This window comes from Centrocercus urophasianus, unplaced genomic scaffold (genome assembly GCF_019232065.1).
Source record: "Centrocercus urophasianus isolate 14NV4802_14NV808 unplaced genomic scaffold, USGS_Curo_1.0 seq_1120, whole genome shotgun sequence".
NCBI classification, from domain to species: Eukaryota; Metazoa; Chordata; class Aves; order Galliformes; family Phasianidae; genus Centrocercus; species Centrocercus urophasianus.
Genome location: NW_024884277.1, coordinates 6,811 through 32,946, shown reverse-complemented (window position 1 = coordinate 32,946; position 26,136 = coordinate 6,811). Strand labels below are relative to the sequence as shown.

Below are 26,136 nucleotides of genomic sequence, written 5' to 3'. Positions count from 1 at the left end.
GAAGGGAAGGGAAGGGAAGGGACTGACACAAACCCTGCACCTTTCCACAGCAGCAGATGAGTTGCTGGGCTCAGATGGGCTAGATAGGGCCAGTCCCACCAGCCTTAGTATGCTTCTTTTTCAGGGTTGCTTAACATACACAAAAAATCCAATCGCCGACTGTTTAGCCACACATGGAAACACATTTCACAGTATTCAGAAAGATTTGGCCCAGTTAATAACCTGCAACAATGAATATATTGTAAAAACAAGCTGCCTTTATAATTTGCAGCCAATTTTTAACTTTCAGTATTGAAAATCAAGCACTATCCTCTGTGTAGGTTAGCGTTCACCTTCAAGTGCATTTTGTCTGTTTTTTGTGGCTGCCCTTCCGTGTCAGCCTGCTCTGCAGGGCACTGATGGCCACAGCACAAGGAGTTTCTTTCTGCACTGTCCACAGTGCACCCTGGGGTTTGTTCTCCTTGCCTGCATTACTCAGGCACTCCCTTTTTTCTAGGTGGTTACACAAACTGTGAGCTCTGCAGGCAGAAGCAACATTTTGTCGGTTTGGTAAAATGGTTATTAGAAATGATTCAGTCCCCTCCAGTAGCCTGACTCCATTTACACAAGATGTTGGTGGCCCTGTCTGATTCCTGCTAAAATGAGACTTTCCAGTGGCATCTGTGCAATGCTAATGGGAAAGGCTGAAGCACGTGTTGAATAGAAGAGACGCTGGAAAAGCAATTTAGAGCACGCAGGGTTTCAGACCCGTGGAATCAAAGCAGAGAACTGAATTGGTAAGAAAGACATCAACTGTCTGCAAATTCATTTCACAGCCTAGGGCAAAGTATCCTGAATTCTGCATAGCCAGGTCATGCCTGTCTGTTTGGGAGACAAAACCATGTCAGGAAGTGACATGTTAGGGAGATGGAGGTGGTCTGGTAGGGTCTCAGCCCCCCCTTGATTGCTAATGTATTAATTGCCACGGCACCATTGCTTTACCTTCCTCAAAGAAGGAGAGTGTGGCTGAAACACATCCATCCTGGGAGTGATTTGGGGTGGCAGCAAGCAGGCAGACGTTGTTGACTCTTGCATACAGACATGAGAAGGGCTGAATGGCAGACATTATCCTCCAACACTCATCTCAATGGGGAAACAGTGGCATTGCACCTGTGTGAGCTCTGTAGGAGCTCCCAGGAAGGAAGACAGCATTCTGTGAGCCTCCTCTTGCCCTGGCAGGAGTGTAAATTCAATGCAGAATTACAGAGAGGCTGCCAATTGCTCACCAAAGGCCCAATCCTGCGCTCCCCACCATAATATCAGAGTTTTCCGTGAGTAGGAAAGGGAGGAATGAGCTTCAAACACTCGGGTCCAGCTGCACATGGGTGGTCTGTTGTGCCTGGATGGATTCCCACTCTCTCCAGCAGAGCATAGAGGGAGCAAAAGGCTCTTCCCAAATGCACCCCATTGCAGATCCTGGGCTCCACAGTCTTTCTTTGTGGGCTTGGGCAGAATGGGAAAGCCCCAGCCTCTTTACAACTTAATGGTTGAATGCATTAATTCTGTAAATCATAGATTGAGGCATTAAATCACTTAGTGTCCCATTCAATGCATGCAAGAAGCATGCTTTGTGAGAGTGGGTAAACCTGGGGTTCCACACAGAGGCTAGGTATAATGTTAAATGACATAGTCATGGATTAAAGACTTTATTTTATTAAATGTGGCTTGTTTGTTTGTTTGCTTGTTGTTTGTTTTCCCCAGATTGCAAGAAAAGCTGTGTTCTTCCTGCGCCCTCACTTTTTGCAAGAAAAGCTGTGTTCTTCCTGCGCCCTCACTTTTTACACAGAAATTCCCAATCTGACCTCAGTCCCCTTTGGAACTGAGGGGGTCCAGGGCTATATGTTGAGGGCAGACCATAGTGCTTATTGCTGCAGGAGGAGCTGAGTCAGGGGCTTCCTCTTGGGGCGCTCATTCTTCCTTTCCCTTCCAGCCCTGCCCCACTCAAAGCCCTGAAACTCCATCACCGCCGTTCGCTTTCGCGCCTTTTTGTCCCCTCCACGCCGCCGTATCCTGGAGCGGAAGTGAGCGGGGCGAAGGGCGGAACCGCCCCTCGGCTGCGCCGCCATGCAGGAGGGCGTGCGGCTGCGCGCGGGTGAGCGGGGCGCGGGCCGAGGGGCGGGGCGCTTTAATGACGTCACTGGGGGGCGACAGTTGGGCGTGAGGGAGGGGGCGGGAAGGCATGGAGGGGTTCGGCTGCGAGGTGCCCGCTCGCAACGTGAGCTTTGCCCTTCTTCAGGTGCCTCCAAGGGGGACATCCGGGAGAAGGTGTGGGATTACCTGGAGGCCAGCGGTCTGGCTGAGTTCCCACGGCCCGTGCATCACCGCATCCCTAATTTCAAGGTACGGAGGCTCGCAGCGTTGCAGCGGTCCCACCAGGCGCAGACCTGCGGGCTGGTAGGCCCGACGGTAGGGGGTGGCAGAGAGCTGTAAAGCCGCCTTCTGGGTGAGGTGAGCGCGTTTATAATGGGGAAGGTGTATGAATTTCACGCCCCCAGGCCTTCAGTAGGGCGAGGGAGGTGATCCTGCCCTTCTGCTCTGTGCTCAGCCGGAGCACTGCGTCCTGATGTGGAGTCTTCGGTATGGGAGAGACGTGGAGCTGTGTCAAGAGGAAGAGCATGAATGATATCAGGGTTGGAGCATTTTCACTATGAGGACAGGCTGGGAGCTGGGGCTGTTCAGCCTGGAGAGGAGAGAGCGCTGGGGACACCTCAGAGCCGTGTATCTAAAGGGGGCTATGAGGAAGAGTGGGACAGGCTCGTTAGCACAGGATCTGTAGTCACAGTGCAGGGGTGAAGCTTCAGACTAAAACAGCTGAGTTTTAGACTGGGTATAGGAAAATCTTTTTTACAATAAGGATAATGAAGCACTGCAGCAGGTAGCTCAGAGGTGATGGATTCCCCATCCCTGGAGACATTCATGTAGCTGTAGGTGTCCTTGTTCATTGCAGAGGAGTTGAGCTAGGTGACCTATAAAGGTCCCTTCCAACTCAAATCACATTATGAAAGCTGAGGTTGTGTGTGTGCCAGGGTTTTTCCTGGGAGGATAGAGCATGCTGATGTGGGCTCAAAGCACCCTTGTGTCTGCTGTATAGTCAAGAAATGGTGATCAAACTAGCACCGTGGGGCTGTGTGCTAGGTATTTTGGCCCATGAGCAGCACTGGGGCATTAGCTTCCCTTTTGCTGAAAGAGCAAAATAGATTTAAGGTAGAAAAAAAAAAAAAACAACCCAAGCTGATCAAGGTGAAGAGAAGCACCGTGTTAGAATGGGTGCTGAAGTAGGTGGAGGGAGCCTCTATTGCTCTTCAAAACAAGAAAAAATCAGATGTAAAAACACTCAGTGGGGAGAGTGCATGCTTTGCAAGTTCTGGCAGCTCATGTGATTAAAAACTTAATTTTCTGAGTTTAATATAGTAAAGAGAGCCTTGTCCAGAAAGTTGTTCATTCAGAAACAGCCTGTGGCTTCTCTTTAAAGAAATTTGGACAGCTACACTCCAGCTTTGAGACAGGTATGAATGGGGGCAAAGTTAGACAGAGGGAGTACCCAGATCCCATTTTTTGGCAGCAGCCTGCAACGTATTAGTCAAGTCCTCAGCCTCTGTTGACATTTGGTATTCTCACAGAAAGTGTCACAAAATTAGCAGCGTGTCCCTTATATTTAAAATCAGCCTCTGTATGGAAGAGTAAATATTTCCCCTCTCTGCTCTGAGCTCCTTGGTGATGTGCTGATATCTTATGAAAACAGGGTGCCCCTCATGCTGCGACAAGGCTTCTGGGTTTAGAGGAGTTCAAAGCTGCCAGTACTGTAAAAGTAAACCCTGATGCTCCCCAGAAGAATGCTCGCTTTCTAACGCTGGAAGTAAGTGAATGCATTCTCTTTTCTTTTGATTCCTGTCTTCATACAGGGGTCTCATCAGGCTTGCTGCTCTATTAAAGAGCTTGATTTGTTCAACAGAGCAAGTGAAATCAAAGTGGACCCAGACAAACCTTTGGAAGGCGTTCGGCTAGCTGCGCTGCAGGTAACAGCACTTTTGTGCCCTTGAGAAGGAGAGCAGGGCAACAGTGCAGTGCTTGGCAGCACCTCTTGGTCAACTCCTCCCAGTTTTCCTGCAGGAGTTTTACCCATCCTCAGCTTCACAAGGCTGCTCGTTAAAGCATATCTTTGCCTTTTTGGCACCTGACCAAGGTGCACATGTTGTTTTGGTAAATTAGAATGTTCTTGTGGAGCTGTTTCCTGTTCTAATTCCTAAAAACACATCAGGTTAGCCTTGCTGCAGATTGGCTTAGATTTATCACAGGGACAGATGTGCATCAGATGTGTGTATTCACTGAGTAACATATCTATGAACATGTGCTTTAGACTAAAACTGTGTTCCCATCTTTATTTTTTTTTAAATAAAACCATGAATTTTTGCTGTAGTGAAAAGGATTCATCCACAACCACTACGTGGTCACCAATGCTAACTGCTCAGAGCAAGTGAGACAATTGGCCACATAGAAGTTTATGGGAGAGTAGCAACATTTCGTTGGTGTAAAAGGGACCCAGTTCTTTTCAAGGTGGTAACTCCTTTTGTTCCACAGGCAAGGAAAACTCTGTTGGTTCCGACACCACGTCTGAGGAGTGGGCTGTTCAATAAGATTGTTCCACCTCCAGGTGCAGCTAAGGAAACACTGCGGATATGTGCTACATCTCAGGTAGGAACACACTGTAGGCCAAGTCTGAGTTAACATCTGGAAAAGTGCTGTGTTACAGTGGTCCAACTAGAAATTGGAATACCAGATGCTACCTGAACTGTTGTTCAACTGATATCTTGTTTCTGGTTTTGTGGTCCATCCACCATCTATGATTTTTTTGGCAGTTTTGAGTTAGTAAACTCTACAAGGAATGTTTTAGTTTTTCTAGTTTTTACCTGATCTGGTTGATGAAAATATTCAGAGTTAATAAGTATGAGAGATCAATTCTTTTTCAGTCTGAAGTGTGAAGAACTGTTAGTTCTGTGTTTTGCCTCAACTGAAGGACAAGGGGGAATGGTTTTAAACTGAGATAGGGGAGGTTTAGGCTGGATATTAGGAGGAAGTTTTTCATACAGAGAGTTGTGACACACTGGCACAGGTTGCCCAAGGAGGCTGTGGATGCCCTGCAGGCATTCAAGGCCAGGCTGGATGTGGCTCTGGGCAGCCTGGTCTGCTGGTTGGTGACCTGCACACAGCAGGGGGTTGGAACTGGATGAGCATTGTGCTCCTTTGCAACCCAGGCCGTTCTATGATTCTATGAAGTACAAAAATAATGAAGTACAAAACAGTTTTCTTTGAAATGCAGTATGTTGCTGCCCTCTGCTGTTAAAATGTCATACTGTACGGCTGAAGTCATTTGGCAGAGAAACCTCTGTTGTTTTGTATGCGTAGTTATTTGATGTGAAAATGTAACAGTCTGCAGTTTATCTCCTGCTAACAGCAGTTCTAGAGTAATCCTGTGTACAATGGAGGGTTGTAAATGAATGGTAATTATTAGCAACTTTCTTTGTTGGAAGGTCTATTAAAGTCATTAACTACTTAAGCTTTTCAGTGTTGAAGAGCACTTTTGAAAGAGACCTTTCTGTTGTTTCAGGCCTGGTATCTGAGCTATAATCTTACCTCCATGAGTGTGGTTTTTTTTTCCCCAATACGAATAAAAGCTATTAACAGTTCATATTTACAAAGCACACTGCAAACAGTTCTTACCACACTGCTGTGAAGTAGGCAATGAACGTTATTACTGATTGTCATGCCAACATTGCCCATCCTTTAGGTTTCACGATCCACGCTGAAAATGTTTGGCTCTTTACTGTAAGGATTAGCTTAGTACAAGGTTGAGTTGGTCTGAGGAGGGTTGGTGTTATGTAGCTTGTGTGTGAAAGCTGAAGTACAACATTGTCTTTCATTTATGTGACTCTAGACACAATTTTATTAGGATGTCTCCTTTACAGAGGAGCCTGAAGGGATTGAGGGGGCAAGGAGAGTTTAAAAAAGGATGATAGGATTGTGTAAGGTTCAACTAAAGGTCCTTTCCAACTCAAATAATTCTATGATTCTATGAGGGTTTTTCTTCTCACTTGTTAGGAATATATTTTTCTGCTCCCTGTTAGTGTTTTAGTTAGGAAATTGTTGGTAAGGATAGCTTGACAGTGGTGCATTCTAAATATTGATCACACAGCAAAGTATTGAGGAATGCAGTCTCAGGAAACATGTTGGGAGATTTGGAATGTGCTTCTAAAGATTTGGGTCTGGAGAAATCAGCAGTGCAGCATATATAGTGTGAAATGGAGAGCATCTGTACCTGGTTGTGCTTCAGTAAATTTTAGGTACAATTTAACATCTTGAGGCTGTGTCTGTCTGTCTAAATTAAACTGTGACTTGTACATGAGAGCTATTTTAAGAAGTTGCAGTGCTCTGATGCTGCTCATGGACATAAATTTATGTATTGTGACTTCCAGTTAGTTGTAGTAGGGTAAGAAGTTTCATTTGCCTTCATTTTCAGAAACAGCTGCTGAATCGAGGGTTTCAGGCACCAGCTTTTGATCCTAAATAAGTAACCTTGCTCAGAAAAGAGCTCACCTCTTTTGACTCTCCCTGAAGCGTGCCAAAATGCTTCTCACTGTAGTAGAAAATGTATTCTAGGATTCCCTAGAGGATAGCTTTCCAGCCATCTGCAACTTGGCTATACATGGAAGAAACACTTTGGAACATGGGTAGTTACTTGCATTTATCAACATGTTCCTGCTTTCAGCCTCCCTGGCTAGAAGTCTGCACTCTGTGAACCTAAAATTATCTTTTTCTTGCAGGGCATAAAAGAGTACAGTGTGCCTATAGGTCTCGATGGGAAAGCACGAGTGGACTTGGTTGTTGTAGGATCAGTGGCTGTCTCTGAAAAAGGTAAGATAAAGTCCTGTAAGTTCTGCAGGAGGAGGTTGTGGGATTCACAATGTCAGCAGGCTATATCTACTTTCTGGTGGACCCAGAAATCTCACTGGATGTTAATTGTGGTCTTGAGTTCTGTCTTTTTCTTCCTGGTTGGATTGGGTTCAGGGATTTGTCACACAGAGTCAATGTTAATGGGCAGCAGTGTGGTTTAGAGCATGCAGGCCACTATTTTGGCCTCCAGTAAAATTAGAAACTGTGATATTTTGGTTACTCACACCTTCTGCTTCGTGCACTTTAGGTTGGAGAATTGGAAAAGGAGAAGGTTATGCAGACATGGAATATGCAATGATGGTGTCAATGGGAGCAGTGACAGAGGACACACCTGTAATTACTATCGTGCATGACTGCCAGGTAAGCTAAAATATCCACTCTTAAATGCCAGATTGGAACTGTGGGCAACCTGGTCTAGTGTTAAATGGGGAGGTTGGAGATTCATGATCCTTGAGGTCCCTTCCAAGCTGGGCCATTCTGTGAATGATGGAAGTGAGATTTGGAATTATTTAGGTATAGCACTTACACTCTGTTTCCGCTGTCACTAACAGATTTTTGTATGTTGAAAGACAGCAGGATTGTGTGTAGTTTTATCAAATCTGGTTTTAACAAACCTCTTGTTTCCTGTAGGTAGTTGACATAGCAGAAGAGCTCCTTGGTGACCACGATTTAACTGTCGATTACATACTCACACCAACAAGAACTATCAAGACTAATTGCAAACGACCAAAACCACGTGGAATACTATGGCATAAGGTAAGTTACCCGTGCTACCAACATTCTGTTGATAAGTCCCTCATTTATTTTTTTAATTCCTTAAGGAAAATCACATATAAAGACATCTAGTGATTCAGAGATACTTGCAAGAATAACAAATGTGGTGGTAAGATGAAACAGAAAAACAGCTTACATGTTGAGTGGCTTCTAAATGATCACAGTGATGAGAAGTGTGTTTCTGAAGCTGGAATTACTTTGTCAAATGAGTTATAGGAGAATCATGTTTGCAGTGTGATAGCCTTCATAGCTGAGAGGCTTCCACTCCTCAGGTGTTGTGTTCCTCAGTGCTGTGTAAAATTGGCTGTGTTCAATTTCTGGAGGCAGTACTTCAGAGATAGCTTTATGGCATTAGACAATGAGGGAAACAGCAGAATATGTGCTGCTCTGGTTGTGAAAGAAAAGCATGGCTTGCAGTGGTTTACCTAATGAATGTCTGGAGTTGGCATCCAAAGGATAGATGAATTTGTGTCTGGAGCTTATTTTCAGGTGAAAGAACAGTGCCTTGACACCACTTGAAATCACATATCAGTATTTACTGATAATTATTGTGCTGTGTGGTTTGTTTGTTTTGTTCTTTTTCCCCAGAGGTTGTCAGAAACTTCAGCAGTTTCACAAATGGTTTCAGAAAAGCATTTCCTAAATTATTCCACTGTAAATTTATGATGGGGAAAACATTTTCTTTGTCGTTAGATTTTCATTTCAGAAATCATCTGGTTAGGGAACAGACCCAATCCTTCCTGATTGGGTAAAATGATGAATAGTATGCCCTTATTTTGCAGAAACCACTCAGGAAACGTTAGTGAATGATTTTAGGGGAATCATTTGTTGGTTAGCAAGAGTTTAACAAAGTAAAAAGAGTTAGATTTGTTAAGGTGACATATCTACAACAAACAATTGCAGCCAAGACTATTTTTATTCCTATGGTGGGAGACTATTTTACCCTGGCTGTGATTGAGGACTCGAGGTTAAAATCAATTAAATAAACAAATGGAAGCTGCTTCTACACCAGTGCATTTTTTCCACAGAATTATTTTTGAATCATGATTTTTTAGGATATTGCTGAATGTAATTGTTTTCAAGGCCTGCTCCTTGTGCTCCATCCAACGTGGATGGAGTTGCCAACATACTTTTGATTGTAGTCTTTCTTGGTGTCAGTGGAGCCTCAGTAATTGGCCTTGCTGATTTTATTTTCCCCCCATGTTTTTATTTTCCCCTGTCTCCTTCCCTTTGCAAGTGACATTTTTTAAAGGTCTGGGGATCAGCTTCTTGCAGTGGCCCTTGAATCACTGTGTAGTTTTTGCTAGTGGAAAGTCAAGTCAGTCCCCAAGCAATGTATCAAATTCAGCACTACTTTAGCATTTCTTCTTCCCTTTGCAGAGAAAATGTCAAGATCAGTGTTACCATATATTACTCAAAAGCTTACAAAATATTTGTTGCAACTCCTTTGGGCTTGCATCTGAAGCTTGAGGAGCTGCTTGGCAGAGCTGTGTCTAAAATTAGTGGTGGTGTCTAAAGAATACAGCTCTCTGGATTTGACCCAGCTTTCACTATGAGCAACGCACTTTACACGACTGAACTTTAAGGAAGAAGAAGGAAAAAAAAAAAAAAAAAAAAAAAAAAGATGCTGAGTGTTAATTTAACACAAAACAGCTTTTGGCTGTTCTTCAGAGCTGGTGTTGATTAGATAAAAAAAATACTGGAGAATACTGGATGATTGTAATGTTGCTGTTGTGCTGGGATGAGAACAGCGTGTCTTGTTTGCGTGAAGAAAGAATCTAGCGTTATTCTTGCACAGAGAGCTGAACAGCTTGCATACATCTTGTTTGTGGTTGTGGAGGTAACCATGATCAGTTCTTGCACAGAGAATCCTGGGAGGTCCAAGCAATTGTCAGGGTGTTAAAAATGTAGGATCTGATTGTGGCTATTTTAAGTGTTTGTCCATCGGATTTTCCTGGATGCTTCTACCTCATTTTCTCATCCTTTTCTCTGTATCCTTTTCTCCTTTGAATCCTGGCTTTGCTGTTGTATTCCTCTTTCTCTCAGCAAAACTAAATGAACCTCGAGATAGTGAGTAGATAAATGCCTCACTTCTGAATATGGTGTTTTGTCAACATAAAGTAGCCAGACTGCTCTAAGAGGTTGATGTGTAAAATGCCTTGCAAAAACAAACGAGTCCTTCAGCTGGATCAGGCCAAGACAATGACTTAGGAACTGAATTAAAGGTGTTTGCAAACATGGGATTACTGCTAAGCATTGTTGCAAAGGGTGTCCTGTTCTGAAGCTGTTAGGATAAATAGCCATTAATAGGTATGCTCTGTTTTCTGCTCACAAAGAGGCAAAAGGGTGCTTGCACGGTAAACAAAATGCACATCTCCAGGCTAAATTTCTGTGCCCAGAGATGTGTGTTCTCTTGGAGTGTTTTTGCTCATTATATGCTGTGTAGGAAGGAAGCAGTGAGTCAAGAATGGGAACAGGTGCAAAAAAACCAACAACACACACTGTGATTTTTGTCACAGAAATGCAAACTTTTTTTTTAAAGATTTCAAAGGAAGTATAAGAGCTGCAATGCTATTACCAAAAAAAAACATTAACAAATTAAGTGTTTGACACTGTAGAAGCACATCTAAATACAAAGGCAACACTGGGGTGTTTATACAGGTAAGTTTTCTGCACTGGAATCGAGGTTTTTGAAAGCTTAGTGCTTTTGGAGGACAATAAGAGCTGCTAAGAGCTGAGAACTCTGGAAAACTTTATTTGGATGCCAGTGGAGAGTTATTTGGCTTCATCCTTCTTGAAAATCTGACCCATTGTTTCTGGGAACTCTAAATCTGTGAAACTACTTTCTCATTTAGTATTTTGTATGGGGAGCTCTGATCTTTATCTGTGACGCTGTCAGTTATGTTTGTCACAATTACGAAGTTATTTGTGCAGTGCTTATTTTAAATTGAAGCTATATAGACCAATTAAAATACTTGGGGTCAGGAGGAGAGAAATGAGAGAAGTTGGTGGAAAAATCACTGCATTCCAGCAAGCATTTCCTTCTGTTTGTTTTTTTTTTAATCACATTTTTACTGAGAATTTTATAGAAATAGAAGAAGACGTTTCCAAAACGATGTCTCCAAAACTGGGAGAATCCCTGGATCTGATGTTTAGTGTGCAGTAGCAGGGAGACACTGACAACAAACAGCTTTTGATTTGGGTATGTGATAGAATGTTTGGAAAGTAAAGTAAGCTCTGTCAGAGCTCAGAAACTTCACACATAAGCTGGCAAAACCTTTGGAAGGGGCACTGTTGCCATCCGAAGAAAATTACTGTCAGTTTGGCCAAAGTTGTTTTGTTGTTTTGGCTTTAGCAGTGTTTTTTCGGGGGGGAGGGAGGGGAAAACATGAGCAGGGCAGGCTTCCATGCATGGTTAGACTTCTCAACACCTTTGCAAATCTAACCCTTGCTGCAGAGTCCATGGAATCAGTTTTTGCTGATGAATTCCAAATGTGGGTTTCATAAGTTTCTCCTGAGGGACACTAGCAGACTTCATGGGCTGCCAGCTCCCAGAAATATGCCCTTGGATTGCGTGCACATATTTGGACATTTTGTGCAAATGAATGATAAAATGCTCAACTGTGTTGGCCCGTCCTAGCTCTCTTGGCTTTGTCCATGCTTTAAACCCCTGTGAGTAGAGTGCTTCTTGAGACAAGCAACTGATTAAGGAGACAACATGAGATTTGGGCGCTATCCTGGAGGCATTTCTGAGCAGCCTAGGGTCAGACCACCCTCAGAGCGGGCAGAGGTGAATCTTCCAAATGCCCCTGGCCTTCCAGCCTCAGGACTTGGAAGGGCTCATGGGTCTCCTCCACTAAAGATTGATTGGTTTTGTTCTCAGCTTTTCGTGGCTGCATCCGTTTCGTGCCACGTGTTCCTGCATCAGCTGATGCACCCAGGTGGGTAGCTGTGTGAAATAGAATCAAACAGCAGACCAAGCACCTTCTCTGGTCTGTAGCTGTCCTTTCCTCATCTGAGGTACATCAGAACTGTGCCGCCTCTGTTGCCAGGGAAATCAAAATGGTGTTTGGCTTGGCCTGCACTGTGTCAGGGGTCGGCATTACTCATTCTGTCAGAGGGCAAATACATCTTTCATTTCTTCCAGCAAAGAAGTGAAAGTGTCTGCATTCGTTCTTCTGGAATAACAGAGGTTGAAGAGAGCCCCGATGTTCCAGCAAGGGACATTGCAGGAGCTCTGTTGTTCTGTGCCCAGACTAGGTGCCATGAGAGTGGATGCTCAGGGTTAAATGCTGGGAGATTTTTATTGGCAGGCAGCATCCCAGACTCTGTTTTCTTCAGGTTTGTGTCAGAGAGGGGCCGCATTTCCCTTCTCAGCTCCTTTCCCATAGCCTGGTAATTGTGTGCCAGAAGAATTCATCTACCCTGCTGTCCTCTTTCCCCAAGGCTCTCTCAGCCATGGCAGGGAGTAGGCAGGATTGTTAAATGATTAATTGCCTTTGGTGGAGTTATTTTTAACCTGAATCACTTCAGTTACAGAGTTTGTACTGCAGACCCACAAGCATTTCTCTTGTCCAACCCCAGAAGGCTGAAGTGTGGAAGTGGCCTGGGAATTGGTGGTCAAGGGATAATAGGAAACTTCTTCAGCTGGCTTCGTTGCCAAAGCCAATCATTTTACTAACTCCCAACACTCAATACAAAGTTTACAAACATCAATAAATGGTTTGGCCCTGACTTTAGAGGGATGTGGGGAGCAAGGAAAGAGGCTTCAGCCACTGGGCTTGCCCAGTTCCATATAATGGGACTAAGATGACTTACTGGAGGCAGAACCCAAGGCCCTTGCAACCTGGCTTAGCCTTAAGTGCTGAAGGAGGCTAGGGAGGAGTGACCAGCCGGCACAGCACCAAGAAACGTGCAGCTTGTTTGAAAGAGAGGAGGAATATCTTTGGACTCTCTCCACTTGGAAATAAATCATTGCAGACCTCCACATCTCACAAGACAAAAGATACTTTTTGCATGGTTGTAATTAGCAACACATTGTACTACCACAAAGGCGTTCTTTTGTTTGGTGTTTTGCAAGAGAGCAGAACAAGCTTAGTCCCTTCCTGTGCCACCCACTGCCCCTTTTGCCCTTCTGCTTCTCACCCCTTGCACCCCATAAAGGGTGGTGAACTGGTTTCTTGAATTGATGCTCTGAGTACATAAACTGAGTTTCTGCCTTTCTTTGATTAAAAAAAAAAAAAAAAAAGGGGACAAAAAATAGGGAAGTATTTGAGAGCTTTGATCCAGCTGAAAGTTTCTCCTAGACCATAGCCTGAAGGTAAATACTCTGTCATTCTTCTGTGGCAGAAGGATGTCAGTTGATGATGTCCAGTTGCAAGGATGTCAATTTTTTTTTCATTCTCTCCAGAATGTTTTATTGCAAATAAAATTAAGTACCAAATCAACTGCCTTAGTTGCAACAGTATTGTAGAGTCTTCTTAGTGGTGTCCCTGCAAAGGGCTGAATTTCAGGTAATGATGGGGTCCACTTATGGTGTTATTTGTGATCAGAGCTGCAGCTTTATAAAAATTGCTTTGTAGTCTTTCTCAAGCCATATATAGTATTGCAACTGCATCTTCTCCAGTTTGCAGGGACCGTGAAACAGGAGCTCCATTTGGGTGCCAAGAAGTGCTGGCCTCTCCAGTAAGAGGAGAAAGTGTTCTGACCATTGGATTGTTTAAATCTTCGATCTGTCCTTGAGAGACTGGAAGTTCCAGGCTGATTCTCTGAATGCCCTACTCATCAATTCTCTTAATCTACAAAGTAGTGAGGGCTTGCTCTTGATGGTGACCATCCTTCTAGCTGAACACCCAGTCTGTGCATTAGAAATTGAGTTTAATTTCAGGTTGAAAGTAACTGTGCATACTCTTGGTAATAGGTGACAGTTGTGCTTTGGGCTCAGGATTCGTTAGCTACATGAGAATAATGTTTTTCCTGTTTGGTTTAATTGGCATAGAGCTTACATTTCACACAGAAATTTGACAGAGGACAGCAAATGTTCCTAATTGTTGTCTGGTAAAAACAAAGCAAGATGGCCTCAGCCATTGGTTTGTTGTTGTATTGCCCAGAGAAGGGGATTTTGCTGTTGAACCCAGCAGCCTGAATTCTTGGGTGAGAAAAACGAATTAGTTGAGGAATCTATAGAGCAGTAGGTCTTCAAAATGTGAAAATGCCACCTACCTTTCAGAGTCATCCAAAGCCCCAGAGGAAGCCCTTGCCTCTCTGTACTGGCTGCCAGATTTGTACAGAGATTTTCAGTCATAGTTTATGTGTTTAAAGGGCCTGATCCCAAACACCTTGACTCTGGGTCTGCTCTGTGGCAGAGCAGAGGTGGCCTCTGCCCATGTTTGTTAGCCGTGTTCTGCTGTTTGATCGTATATTAGCGAGGCTGAAGGTTAGGCTGGGCTGTACGTAAGCTTGGATTTTTATTTCAGCCTGAAGTAAAGTTTGCTTGTCTGCTTCACAGAATAGGAAACCTGCCGGACTGTATTATAGAAGCAGGAATTCAGGAGCTCTAAGCTGAGATCTGCAGGTATATTCCAGCCAGGATATGCCAGTGCCAGCCCAGGACAGCCTGCTGAGGTCGTGGCTCCTAAGCTTTGATGCAGTATCCTGTGAGAGTGGCTTGCTCACACTGTGTGGGCTATTAGCTTGGGTCTCTGCTAGCTCAGGCATCTCTTCCCCAGGCTCTGTTTTGCTCCCTAAATTTAAGAATTGGATCCTGTGTTGATGGATGTTCTGCTTGTCCAGCAGCCAAGTACGAATTATTGCTACTTCCAACTGCAGTCTGCAAGCCAAGAGCTAGACCACATTAGCTAGGGAACCACTGCGTTTCCTGCCAGTCGCTGAGCACAGCCCGGGGCATCTCATGCCTGAGATGGATAGGGTTCAGCTGTTGAGAGGAAGAGCCCTTCCAGAAAAGCTGCTTATGAACTGGGGCTGGATGGAGGGAGAGAGAGGGTTCACAGTTTTAAAGCGTTCAGGCGCTCTTCAGTTCTGTGATCCAGCCCAGCAGACTGCTGTGGGATCCACTGAGCAGCTGCGGGTGGTGTGTGGTGTCAGATGGTAGAAGGGAGGGCTGTGGTGATGTTCCACAACCAGAGAACGTGCCTCCAGCTGGGCCCACACTTGTAGGAGCCCCACTGCAAGGCACGCTCCCCAGCTGCAAGCTAACACCGTGGTCCCTCCCCATTGTATGACCGAACCTACGGGATATCCTGTTTTCAGGGGTAAAGAAAGCAAGGAGGTCTGCAGAATGAAAGTGCCTCATGGTCTGATGAATTGTAGGCATGTGAGGCTTTGCCAGAGCAGGAGCACAGGGCCTCGGTCAAAGTAAACCTTAAGGGATAACAGTGAGAATGCAAATCTGAAAGCGCCCTGATAAATAAATGTCAAAATCAACCAGCTCTGAGTTTGGTTTTGATTTTCCTGCTGGTTGTACTTGCTTGAAGAGTAACTAATGTTTATTTTTGTCCCGCAGTGTGTATTTAGGGAGCAACTTCAGAATCCGGCCAACAATTAGTAACATTTTGAATGCTCTGGCACTCTGAATGGCAGCAATATAATAAAGTTCCTCTCTTTTTATGGTACGAATGTGTCCTGATGGTCATCTTTTTCTGGAAGAAGAAAAATACTCATAATTGTGTCTGTCTTCCTCCATTTTTAGGTCAGCTGTGAGATGCTGGGAAAAATCCCCATCCTTAAGAGTCTTCGGTACAGGGAGAAGCAGGCAGGCAAGGATGTCACCCTCCAAGATGAACAGCCAGACTTGGCAAAAGCCAGCAAGTCAGCAGCGTTAAATGAGAAGGCAATGGCTGGAAAAACAAGACCACAGGCTTCAATGGGCTCAGCTCAAACAGGACAACAGTATGTTGAAAGTGATTCTTTAAGTCCCAGATTAGAGGGATCTGGCGTGATTACTACTGTGTATGTGGGGAACATACCTCCCAACCTAAGAGTGAGCGAGCTGAAATGTGCTTTGAGGGAATTCCATGCAGCTCCTTTACGAGTGAATTGGCAGGGAGCACAGCACAGGGCTTTTCTCGATTACAAGGATAAAGCAACCGCAGAGAGTGCTGTATCCTCTTTGAAAGGCTTGAGCCTCGGGGGTAATACTTTGCGAGTTGAGCTGGCCAAGAATCAGAGAAACAAAGGGCAAGTGGCAATCAATAGTCAGAAATGAATATGAATAGAGGAAAGAGAAAGAAACAAAGGCGTGTTTTTATTGTTTTGCAAGAAGCAGACCTAAGTTTTCAAGGTTATTAGTATATGCTGTGATCTCCACAGGCTAGGCAGCAAAAGGCAAAGCCATATATTCAAATAAATGAGGCATACATCTCATAGATGACTCGCCTGCCTCGTTCCTGCAGTTGTATGTGCAAAGTGTATTTGTCAAGATAGATGACAGAGGAGCCTTTTCTCTAAATGCTTATCCACAAATTAACCACGCTCTGTGTATTTGTTTTTCGTTGGCCTTGGGGTGATTTGCTTTTCAGTGTACATCTGTTAGGCCTGGATCAAAAACTTGCCCTTTGGTAGCTGCCACATGGAGGGAGGTGGTTGTGTTCTGTCATCTGCAGATTGTACCTGTGGATTTGTGCTTGTGAGCTTTAAAGCCAGCTGCAAAAAATCTGTCTTAGGGTTTGCACTTATGTTTACTAAGAAACAGGGTTTGCCTCTTGGGAATTTTCAGTATATTTTTCATTAAAATGGAGAAGGAGGGCTTGGCCTTTTTGTGCTCTTAAAGAACTGCTGTAAAAACACTGCCTCAGCCCCTACTTGCAGCTGTCAGGATCGGGTGGATGAGCTGGTAGCTTCCACCTCAGGTTTGGTCTGTTAATTCAGCCCTGTGTAAAAACATCAGTCTGGGAGAGGAAAGCAGATACCAGCTTTCTCCCTCAGCACTTCAGGTGCCTTTTTCACAGATGATGTAGATGCTTATAAAACAGATGCTCTTCCTGATTGTCTTGTTTCTTATAACGTGGTGTGACTCCGTTACCTCTGTGAAATGACTTTAATAGATAATCATTTTAGTGGAAATAAAAAGCAGCCAAACGGTGGTCAAAACCTGTTGGCTTTTATTATATCTTTTTTTTTTTTTTCCTTCAGTTCCCTATTCCTGAAAAACAAGTTAAATTTTGGCTGAACCATCCTTTCTAAACAGGAGCACTTTTGCCATCGGTGCTGGGCACGTAGTCAAAGTAAGCATCCAAATTGATTTTTCTTAAACTTGGAAACTTTTTTTTTTAGCCAGAGGGTACCATTATGTATATTTTAAGCATGTTATTATGCCTCAGGGGTCAGACATTTTGTACAGTATTCAACAAATTCTCGGTGTTATCATGTGCTCTGTGCAGATGGTCTCAAGGAAAGCATTGCTCCAACTTCTTGTAAGGTCAGCAAAGGAGAAGTTGCTGAAGAAATAGCGCTGTGCTCTTAAATGCTCTCTTTTCCTTCAGCTCAAGATTATTTTTGGTATCACTTAGCCTGAAATCAAGTGTAATCACTACAGAGGCCCCTGCATCTTGTTTCAGTAGTCGTGTGCTTCAAGGATAAGATCCAGGAGTCATGTTACTACTTAAAGACACTCATTACATCATTATCTTAGAAAGCAGAGGAAAGTAAAGCAAAGAAATAATCATACCTCACAACCTCCCCCTTCATAGGATGGCAAATTAAGAAGAGGGATCATATGATGTTCTTTTTTACTCTCGTAATGCTACTTGCTTTGGTGAAGATGCTGAGATGACCTTAGCAGTTAAAAGGCATTATCCCACCCATGCAAGCTTCAGTCATCTCAAACAACTTTGTGTGTATTACAGATTGAACTAGCCTTTCCTGGTCACATTTGTGGGAAATTCATCTCCTGCCTTGTTTCCTCGTGTTAATGATCAAAGACACAGATAAGATTAAGCACTGTTGACCACTTAGAGTTTTATTAGGAAAAAATAATGTGGGTTTTATTTTTCTTTTAACTAAGGCAAAGAAATCAAAAGAAATGTATAACTGGCAAGTGCTTTGTATTCATACTTGGAGACACTCTTAAGAATTCTTTTATGCTAACCTTGGTCATCAGTTTTTTCTTTGCTGGAAGCCACAACACAGAGCTCAATGTCAGCTGACCTCCAAAAGCAATGGAACAGAAGAAATCATAATGGTTTTCTCTGTATTTTGATAGTAAAAGTTTATATGCTGGGGGTGTTAGATGTATTTGCTTTGCTCTTAACGCTGTATGCAGTCAGTGGCTGGTTTTGTCTGGACAAGCATATCTAGATAGAGCTTTTTTCAGATGACTTTCCTCTTTGCAGTTGTGGCTCTGTGTGCAACCTGTAGCATGAGCTGTGTTAGACTGCTCTGCATGTAGCTGATTCTCTGCAGCTATCTTCTGGCCTCTCACTTTTTTGAATGCAGTTCACAATCCAAACCACACTGCTGGAAAGGTGTTAACCAGACAGAGGTATGTAATTGTAATTAGGCTCTGAGGAGAAAAGTAATTACTGTAAGCTTAGGCTAATGAGCCGTCCCTTAGCATTTTGCATGGACTGGAATCGTGTTAATGCAGTGATAATTTCCAAGCTGAGCAGTCATTTTTGATCCAAGTTGTTAATAAATTGCAAGATCATTTGGGCATCAGCAAATCAGTAACTTTGCTGTGAACAAGCTCCTTTCTGTTGTCTGCTGCAAGAGCAACAGCCTGCAGGAAGAAATTAGTGCAGGCTGCTGCTGAGAAGAGCCTGAAGCTGTAGAAAGTTCACCGAGGCTCAGAGCACCTGTAGAGGTTCATAGTTTGCATGAGGGTAAGCAGTAGTCCTCTGAAATAAGAAGGCTTGGCTTCCCTGCGTTTCCTGCTGTTTTGGGGTGGCCTCCTTACTTTCACAAGGGTTTTCTCCTGGCAAATGTGGCTGAAGAACATAACCTCTCCCCTCTGGAGATGAAAAACAGTAGGGAATCCTATCTCATCTGTGCATTGCTATTGCATTCCCACAGTTGAAAACAAGAAGTGATTTTGTAGGAACTTAAGGATTTATATTCTGCAAAGACAAGTAAAAAGAAAAAAGCAGCATAACTTGCAGCAAAGCAGTTCTGTAAGCTTACCTGTGAGAAATTGGGTGTATCTCATGCTTTCTGAAATGTGTTCTGTATTAACTCAGCTGGTAGGAGTTTGACCTTGTGCATGCTGAAGTCTGCGTGATTTCTGTCTTGAAGCAAGAGAAGCTGTGTTAAGAATGAGGCTCTTACCACTGCTTAGGAAGCTGGTCTTCTTTAGCTAAGTGACATTTCAATGCAAGATGCTCAATTGCTGTTTAATTAAGCAACACAAGACTACCGAAGGCGCACGCCTACATGACTTTCTGGCATCTCCAGCTGTATGATGTGGATTTTTTCTTACAGGCTGACCAAGTTCCTGCTTGGGTAGGCAGCAGATTTTGAAGAAAGAGTGAATGGGGCCCAGTTTGCATCTCTTAGGTCTATTGTTTCAGGCTCTCTGCACTCTCAGGAAGACATGGGTTGTACATGAGTCACTTCTGACTTTTCTCTCAATCCACAAAACTCTGCAATGTAATACTTTTCAGTGAATCCTTGGACTCTGATCTCATAATGAAACTTGAGGAACTGAAGTCTGCTTGTTTTTCACTTTGGCCCAGATCAAGACTGTGCAAGATATTTTACTAAGGATCAAGCCACAGAGTCAATGCCCTAGGGGATTTACTGTCTGAATTAACAAGCTTTAAAGATGAGAACCTTCACTAAAGCAATAATTCTTCATTTTCTGCCAGTTGTAGTTGTGGCCCTGCTGCTAGCACCTAGGATGGCTGCATGGACATGGATATGTCACCTCATCTCAGGTGCCTACCGCTGCACACAGCCCTTCTTTATTGCAGTGACTGAAGCACTAGTCTGGGACTTCCAAAGCTTCAGTGCTTCAGCCCTGGTCTCTGTAAACACCCAGAGCAATGGTGAAAATGCACATCTTACCCATTAACCCCCTTCTGTACGAAGGGCTGAGGTATCTTCATATTTGAAGACGCTCAAAAACATCCGCAATGAGAAAGAAGTGCCTGGATGTTGCATACAATTCTAAAACGCCTTTGATTAATGGATAGCCTGCATTCAATAGGAAATGAAGTGATCCCTAACGCAGACAGATTTCAGCCCATTTGCAGCAGCAGCAGCAGAAAAGCCTGTGTTTCACTGCTGTGCGAGGAGAAGAAAAGTTCAGCAGTACAATGGGAAATACTTTACTGAGCCAACTTTGTTCCGAAGTAATTAAAAATGAGGTCTTTCTATTCTCTCTGCAGCCTGATGTCCTCACTTGTCATGTGGTTCAATGCATTCTTTCCAGTTCCTTTCATGGCACAAAACAAGTTAGGATGTCGTTATTGCATGCCCCTCTCTTCAAGGGTTCAGTGGGGAAAGATGCTGAACAGCTCCGGAGGCTGGCTGCAATGAGCAAACCCAGCCCAGCTTTTATGGCAGCTGAGAGGGTGCAGAGCCTGGCAGCGACCACCCTAGGTGCTATATGAGCTTCCCAGAGTGATTCTACCCCCTCTGTTTGTCCTTTTCCATCCCTGCTTATGGGAGAGGTGCAAAGGGAGGATGCTATCAGATGGATGGAGCCTCGACCAGATCCGTTAGGCTTGAGAACGTGGTCAATTTGGAGGGGATTTTCTTTTGCTGAATGATATTAGTCACAGCGTGGTGTGTGGCACAGAGCAGTGAGGCAACATTGTGATCTGCTAACAATAAAAATGAGGTGGCTAACTGCCACTCAGCACTGAAAACTATACAGTCATGAGGGTTTTCCTTCAGACAGCTATGTCCATGCATTTCCTGGAACGTGGACAAGGCCACACAGCTTCAATCCACCAAAGACAACAGTGAGTAAACAAGCCATGTTGCTGTGTAGTCTTCTCTAAGTGACAAGAGTCAGAGATTATTTGTTTCCATGGAGAGAACAAGGGGAAAAAAAATAATATCTCAACGTCGGGGTGGGAAGAGAGCAAAGCCTGCTCCTATGTGACACAGCCAGGTCCCCATCCAGCCCTCCAGCACCCATTCACATCAGGCCCTTGTTCCCTCACAGGAAGCAGTCTTTAAGGACACATGATTTTAGCTCATTATCTATCATCAGAGGCCAGTAAAATAAAAGGGGTGGTTAAATACTGGCTTCAAGTCATGTCTTTATTTTTTTTTCTTTTTCTTTTTAATTTTATCTTCCACCACTTCAAAGGAAGAAACAAACGTGGTTGTTTTTTTTTTTTTTAGGAGAATGCTTTCATTGAAAGTCAGTCACTGCATTTTTCTCTTCAATGACAGCAAAGGGTGAGGAGGGGAAGGAAAAGCATGTGCTGAGATTTCTCTCATTCCGGTTCCTTAGAAGGAACAGCCCCATGCAGCAGTTCTGGCACTGGAGGAAACATCTGTGACTGTGGCCATGTCAGCCAGGCAAACATACCCCTTAGTGAGGTAGGTGCTTGTGTATGAATGCCTCTGTTTCCTCGTTGCCATCTATTAAAGATTATCTCTCCACGAGAAGAGTGCACCATTTCCCATGTTTTCATGTGTAATGCCTGTGATGTCTGCTGTAAACATCATGAAAAATTTCTCTGTCCCTCCACTTGCATAGGTAGACAGAAGTCACTGCTTTTCATCTTTTAAAGCACGGCAGCAATGTTTAGGGCTGTGTATCCTGCCATTGTTCTGGGCTGGGCATCTCACTGAAGTCATTGGGAGAAATGACTTCAGGATACAGACCTATCTAGTGCATCTTTACAGCGGCCCCAGTAACATCCACATTTTACAGATGGAAAAATGAGGAAGGCAGAGTTGGCTCCTGGTAGGCTGCAAATTCCCAGCCTTGGGAAATAGCTGGAAAGACAGGTTAGAAGCCCATCAACTGCTTGCTTTTCAAATAAGTAAAAACACATAGCATGGTGGCCTTTTTTATGTGATGGATGGGCACCTTGTTTCATCCCAGCATCTTCTTTCTTCCCAGCAGAACTTCAGCATTGCCTCCACTCGGCTGCTGGAGCCAGCAGGCAGCCCTGCTCTGGTTGGATATCGTGTGATCCCACAGGTCCTCTTGCTACTCTTGCCTTCTGGTCAGTCAAAGCATACCTGCAAACCTCTCTCCATTCCAAGGGTGCATATCACAGCTTGCTTTCCCTGTGAAACCAGACAGGGGACAGAAAATAATGACTTTTTCTGAGACATGCTTCCTCCTGAGGTCTAGCAAATCATGCAAGCGTGTTGCGGTCCACCCATCTCATGCAGAAACACGTGGAGCTAAAAGTATGGGTTTTTTTAGGGAATAAAGCAAACATTTGGAACGGTGAGATGAGAGGGAAGGAAAAAAGTCAGGGAGGGAAGGGAAACATTCATGAAACAGTGCAAAAACCTCCACATTTCTCAGCATTAGTGTATCCGTTGCAGCCACTCCTTAGTATTTTTAAGCAATCTGTGAGAGTGAAGTTAATCATTCAGACAAGAGCAATACTTGCAGTTTTTCCAGAGGGATATCATGTTTTCAGAGCATTTCCAAGCACTTGTGCTGCTCAGATTCCAAAGGTTGGCATTTCCATCTCTCTGAAGGAAGCAATTACCCCTGCAGTTGATCTGCAGTATCTTTTCTACCATATAGAAACACAATTGCTGTAGTGAGTCTGGCTCCAAGTGAACTCTTGCTAACTTTTAAGTCCCTGCAAAACTTTCCAGGCTCTGACATCTTGCTTTTCCAGGTGTGTTTGCTTATTTTTTCAGTAATTAGCCTGAAGCTGAGCTGAGCCACAGAACTGCACTTTCTGTGCCATTCTGGGTCTTTCAACTCCTGCTGCCACAAATAAATAACTGTGTTCAGTGTAAGAGATACTGAAGTATGGAAGCACTGCCAGTGTCCACGCATCTCATTCTGTGATCAAGCAGATTTGATCATGGTTTGGTCTCTGGAATGGACGTTTGCTCTGATATGTGTGCCTGTAGCAATAGGTGAAGCTGGTATGTGATATGTGAACCTGCAGGTGTCTAAGAGGAGATTGATGTTTATCCCAATGATGGGGAATTGGTCTCAAAGAGCCTCTTATAAGCATGTGCAAATAGACAGCCCTGCATCCCAGAATATCAATAATGAGCTTTATTCCTTGTTATCTTTCCTTAATAATCTTCTGACTTTAGCTGCTTACTGGGCACGATGGATACTGGCAATGGAATTTATTTAAAACAACTGTGCTGCCTGCCTCTCCTCACTTCCTGGGCCAATCTGATAACTGTGTCTATGAAAAGCATCAGCTCATGATTACTGCTGCTGGCACTCTGTGCATCTCCTGCTCGTTATGGGGATCTCCTCCAGCCAGTCACCTGCATCACTTATTATGTCCCTGAATGTGGCTTCCACTGACGAAGATTTCTTGGCTTGTATGAACCACCCTAGCACTCTTTTGCTGCAGAGCCTGGTGTCAGGCAGCAGTTCTGCTTCTAAGAATGCGTGGAAAGTGAATAAATGCTGAAATCTGACCTTCTAAAAGCCTGTGCTCGTCCCAAAGAAGTCAAAATCCCCTTTTCAAAAGCTGTGACTCAGATCCATCAAAGTCCAAAGCTTCTTGGATTCAACAAGAAGTCAGGCACCCAGTTTGAGCCTTCCCCTGCTAAGAAATACGGACCAAACTCAGCACTTGGCCTTCCAAATTCCCATTTAAGATTCAGAGGATTGGTTTCCACCAGGGAAGTCTCCCCACGTACCTGGTTTTCTGCTAGTCTGAGTAACCACCCCTCCCCAGGAGCATCACGTAACTGTACCAGGAGTATCTATATTCTCCTCGATGCTACCCCACATGTTTCCCACCTGGGTACAGAACAGACCTGAGCCAGGAGCATCTCATGAAGGAGATCTGTTGGTGTTGGGGCGCATCAGACATTTTGACGCCAAATCTGAGACGCGGTAAAGCTCCTTTCACCTTCAGACTTCTAGATGGCGGAAAGAAAACTAAGAAGAAAGAAAAAAAAAGAAGGAAGGAGATAAAAATAAATAATAAAGGGGCAGAAACCTCCCGAAGCAGCCGGGTTCGCAGTCACTGTTGGGAAAAACCCCTTGGATTCGGGGCGCGGTGCGCAGTGCGCAGCGCCAGATGGCGCTGCCTCCAAGGGAACGGCTCTGCTCCGCCGCCCCCGAGCTGAGCCCCGCATCGCCCCCGGGTCCCTCCTCACCGTCACACGGAGACCCAGCCGTATACAAGCGACAAGGCTGTAGATTTACACATGCAGCTCCGTGGCAGCCCTAAGAGGCTGGGAGGAAACACTTGGAGATGAGCGGAGGGAAGTGGAGAAGCTACCAACCAACGTGTCTTGCTGGCCGAGTGCTCTGCCATGGCACGGCCTGGCCATGCTGCAGCATGTCTGGGGGGGACACTTCTATATCCCCTGAGCTGCTGGTACATCTAGTGCCAAATCTGGTGAGAAAAACCAGGCTCTGATTCTTGATGTGCTCCAAAAGTGCAGCGCAGCAGTGAGCAAATTGCCGCTACTGAACGGAGCCATGTCAGCTAGCCACAGCTCAGATCTGGGCAGGGGGAGGTTGTTACGTGAGCAAATCCTGTATTTCTGAGCAAGCCTATTCCTCCCGTCCTCTTTCAGGGCTCCAGCAGCGTTTGTGAACAAGCTTGTTCCTCCTCACCACCCAGCAGAGCTCTCCTGCTCACACAAACACAAGCACAGAGCTTGTACAAAGGGTCTGGTTGGGATAACAGCTAGAATTTTGCCATCCCCTGGAACAACAGGGGAAAAAGCGGGCTCGTCTTGTGCAGAGCAAGGGCTGGGAGCAGGAGCCTGCAGGATTTCACCCTCTCCTCCCTGCTGTAGGTGTCGGAGATGGAGAGCTGCCTGTTTAGACTGCGCTCACTGGCTTGAGGAATATGTGGCGTCCACGGTATGCAGTGGTTCTGTTTTTCCAGGTTTAGTGGCGTGGGGTAAGGGGAACCGAAGGGAGGGAGGGAAATGAATCACAGAAACCTTTGTTGGGGACCAGATATCAAACCCTGCTCGGGTGGATTGCGAGGTGTCTGCCTGCCCTTCCCAACCCTGCAGACAGCAAGCTGTGAGCAGATCGATAAGGTGCCCGAGTCCAAAGTGAATCTGAAGGATGAGAAAGAATCTTAGAAGTGATAGTGAGATACCAAGGAAGGAAGAACCACTTGGCAGGGACTGAACTCCTAACCCTGAGCCTTTATCTCGGCCACACCTAGCACAGATATGTGCATCAGGAGTTGAACCCCAGCCTTCAGCTCGCACATGGAGATGGTAACAGCATGGCTCAACTCCAGCAGGGATGGCCAACACACGACGGAGAGAAGGATTGGTCCACAAAGGCACAAAAACAGGGGAACCCCAATAAGGATTGCAAGTTGAGTGCTGCTCCCTTAATCATAACTACCCTTGGAAAAAAAAAAAACACCCCCAAATTAATTAAACTTCCCAGAGAAAGGCCTCCAGTAACTCATCAAACCCTTCCCACCTGCCTTAATTAGAAAGCTTTCGTGTGTGCGTGCGGCTAACTTTGCTTTTAATTAAACTCATTACACAATGCCCGGCTCATTAGTGCGCCGTAACCTAATTTGCCTGGATGAAGATGGCCATACACAACTGAGCAATCAAATTAATTTGTATACATCTACTCCCACACATGTGCTGTTGGTAGCATGCACTGATACGGGGCGCCTTGGCCTACGGAGGTGGTTGAAGCAGAATGTCTGGAGTTGGGCACATCCTCTAACAAATAAACCTGAACCCTTTGCAGTAAGTTGAGTGCTCGGCCCATGGATTTGTGCTTGGATTTAGGTGAACACCAGCCCCCAGTTACCTGCTTTGATTTTATATGTTTTATATCTTCTATGGCGAGGAAAGGACGCAGAAAGCTGCCCTGGACTCCATAGGGTCCAGCTGGGAGGAGGAGAAGAAGAAGAAGAGCTGAGGGCTGTGACCCTACTAAGAGGCTCAGAGCCATCGCCTTTCACTTTTTCCTTGGGCAAAACCATGAAAAGATACAGACGACAAAGAAGAAAAAGAAAAGCTATAATAATCACCTCCAGCTTTCCTCCCTCCTCGCTCCATCTCAAACAGGGAAACTCCGGGACCCGCCGAGCGGCGCAGCCAAAACCAAGAGAAGCCCTTTCAAGCCTTCACCAAAAAGGGACTTTTTTTTTTTTTGGTGCCCCAAACACAGGGAGCCCAAAGACTCCTCAGATAGAACTCGGCGTCTCACACCGCATTGCTCGTTTATTTGCTGCTCATACAGTCGTGAAGCCCACATACAAAGACCATACATGTTTTATTTCGGTTCGATTC

The 26,136-nt window shown here is 44.7% G+C and overlaps 1 protein-coding gene across 9 annotated transcripts; it reads left to right on the top strand.

Moving 5' to 3' along the window:
* Nucleotides 1-2,069: 2,069 nt before the first annotated feature.
* MTHFSD (methenyltetrahydrofolate synthetase domain containing) lies at nucleotides 2,070-26,136 on the top strand. 9 transcript variants are annotated; one of them, XR_006167254.1, is made up of 10 exons: nucleotides 2,070-2,131; nucleotides 2,276-2,379; nucleotides 3,942-4,055; nucleotides 4,618-4,731; nucleotides 6,858-6,948; nucleotides 7,235-7,347; nucleotides 7,618-7,743; nucleotides 15,470-15,669; nucleotides 16,912-17,003; nucleotides 24,655-26,136. XR_006167254.1 is itself a non-coding variant. In XM_042809222.1 (9 exons), exons 1-9 carry the CDS (start codon nucleotides 2,104-2,106, stop codon nucleotides 23,093-23,095), a joined length of 1,011 nt encoding a protein of 336 aa, XP_042665156.1. In that variant the 5' UTR covers nucleotides 2,070-2,103; the 3' UTR covers nucleotides 23,096-23,188. The 9 variants fall into 9 exon arrangements, 3 of the variants coding, with proteins under 3 accessions (XP_042665156.1, XP_042665157.1, XP_042665155.1); XR_006167253.1 differs by lacking the exon at nucleotides 24,655-26,136 and adding an exon at nucleotides 22,975-23,054; XR_006167252.1 differs by lacking the exon at nucleotides 24,655-26,136 and adding an exon at nucleotides 21,070-22,968.

Bases quoted from the DNA above. Each gene is read 5' to 3' on its own strand.
- MTHFSD (XM_042809221.1), top strand. From the start codon at position 2,104: ATGCAGGAGGGCGTGCGGCTGCGCGCGG. The intron at 7,348-7,617 runs GTAAGCTAAAAT...TGTTTCCTGTAG, and splicing joins CTATCGTGCATGACTGCCAG to GTAGTTGACATAGCAGAAGA. The intron at 7,744-15,469 runs GTAAGTTACCCG...CTCCATTTTTAG, and splicing joins GTGGAATACTATGGCATAAG to GTCAGCTGTGAGATGCTGGG.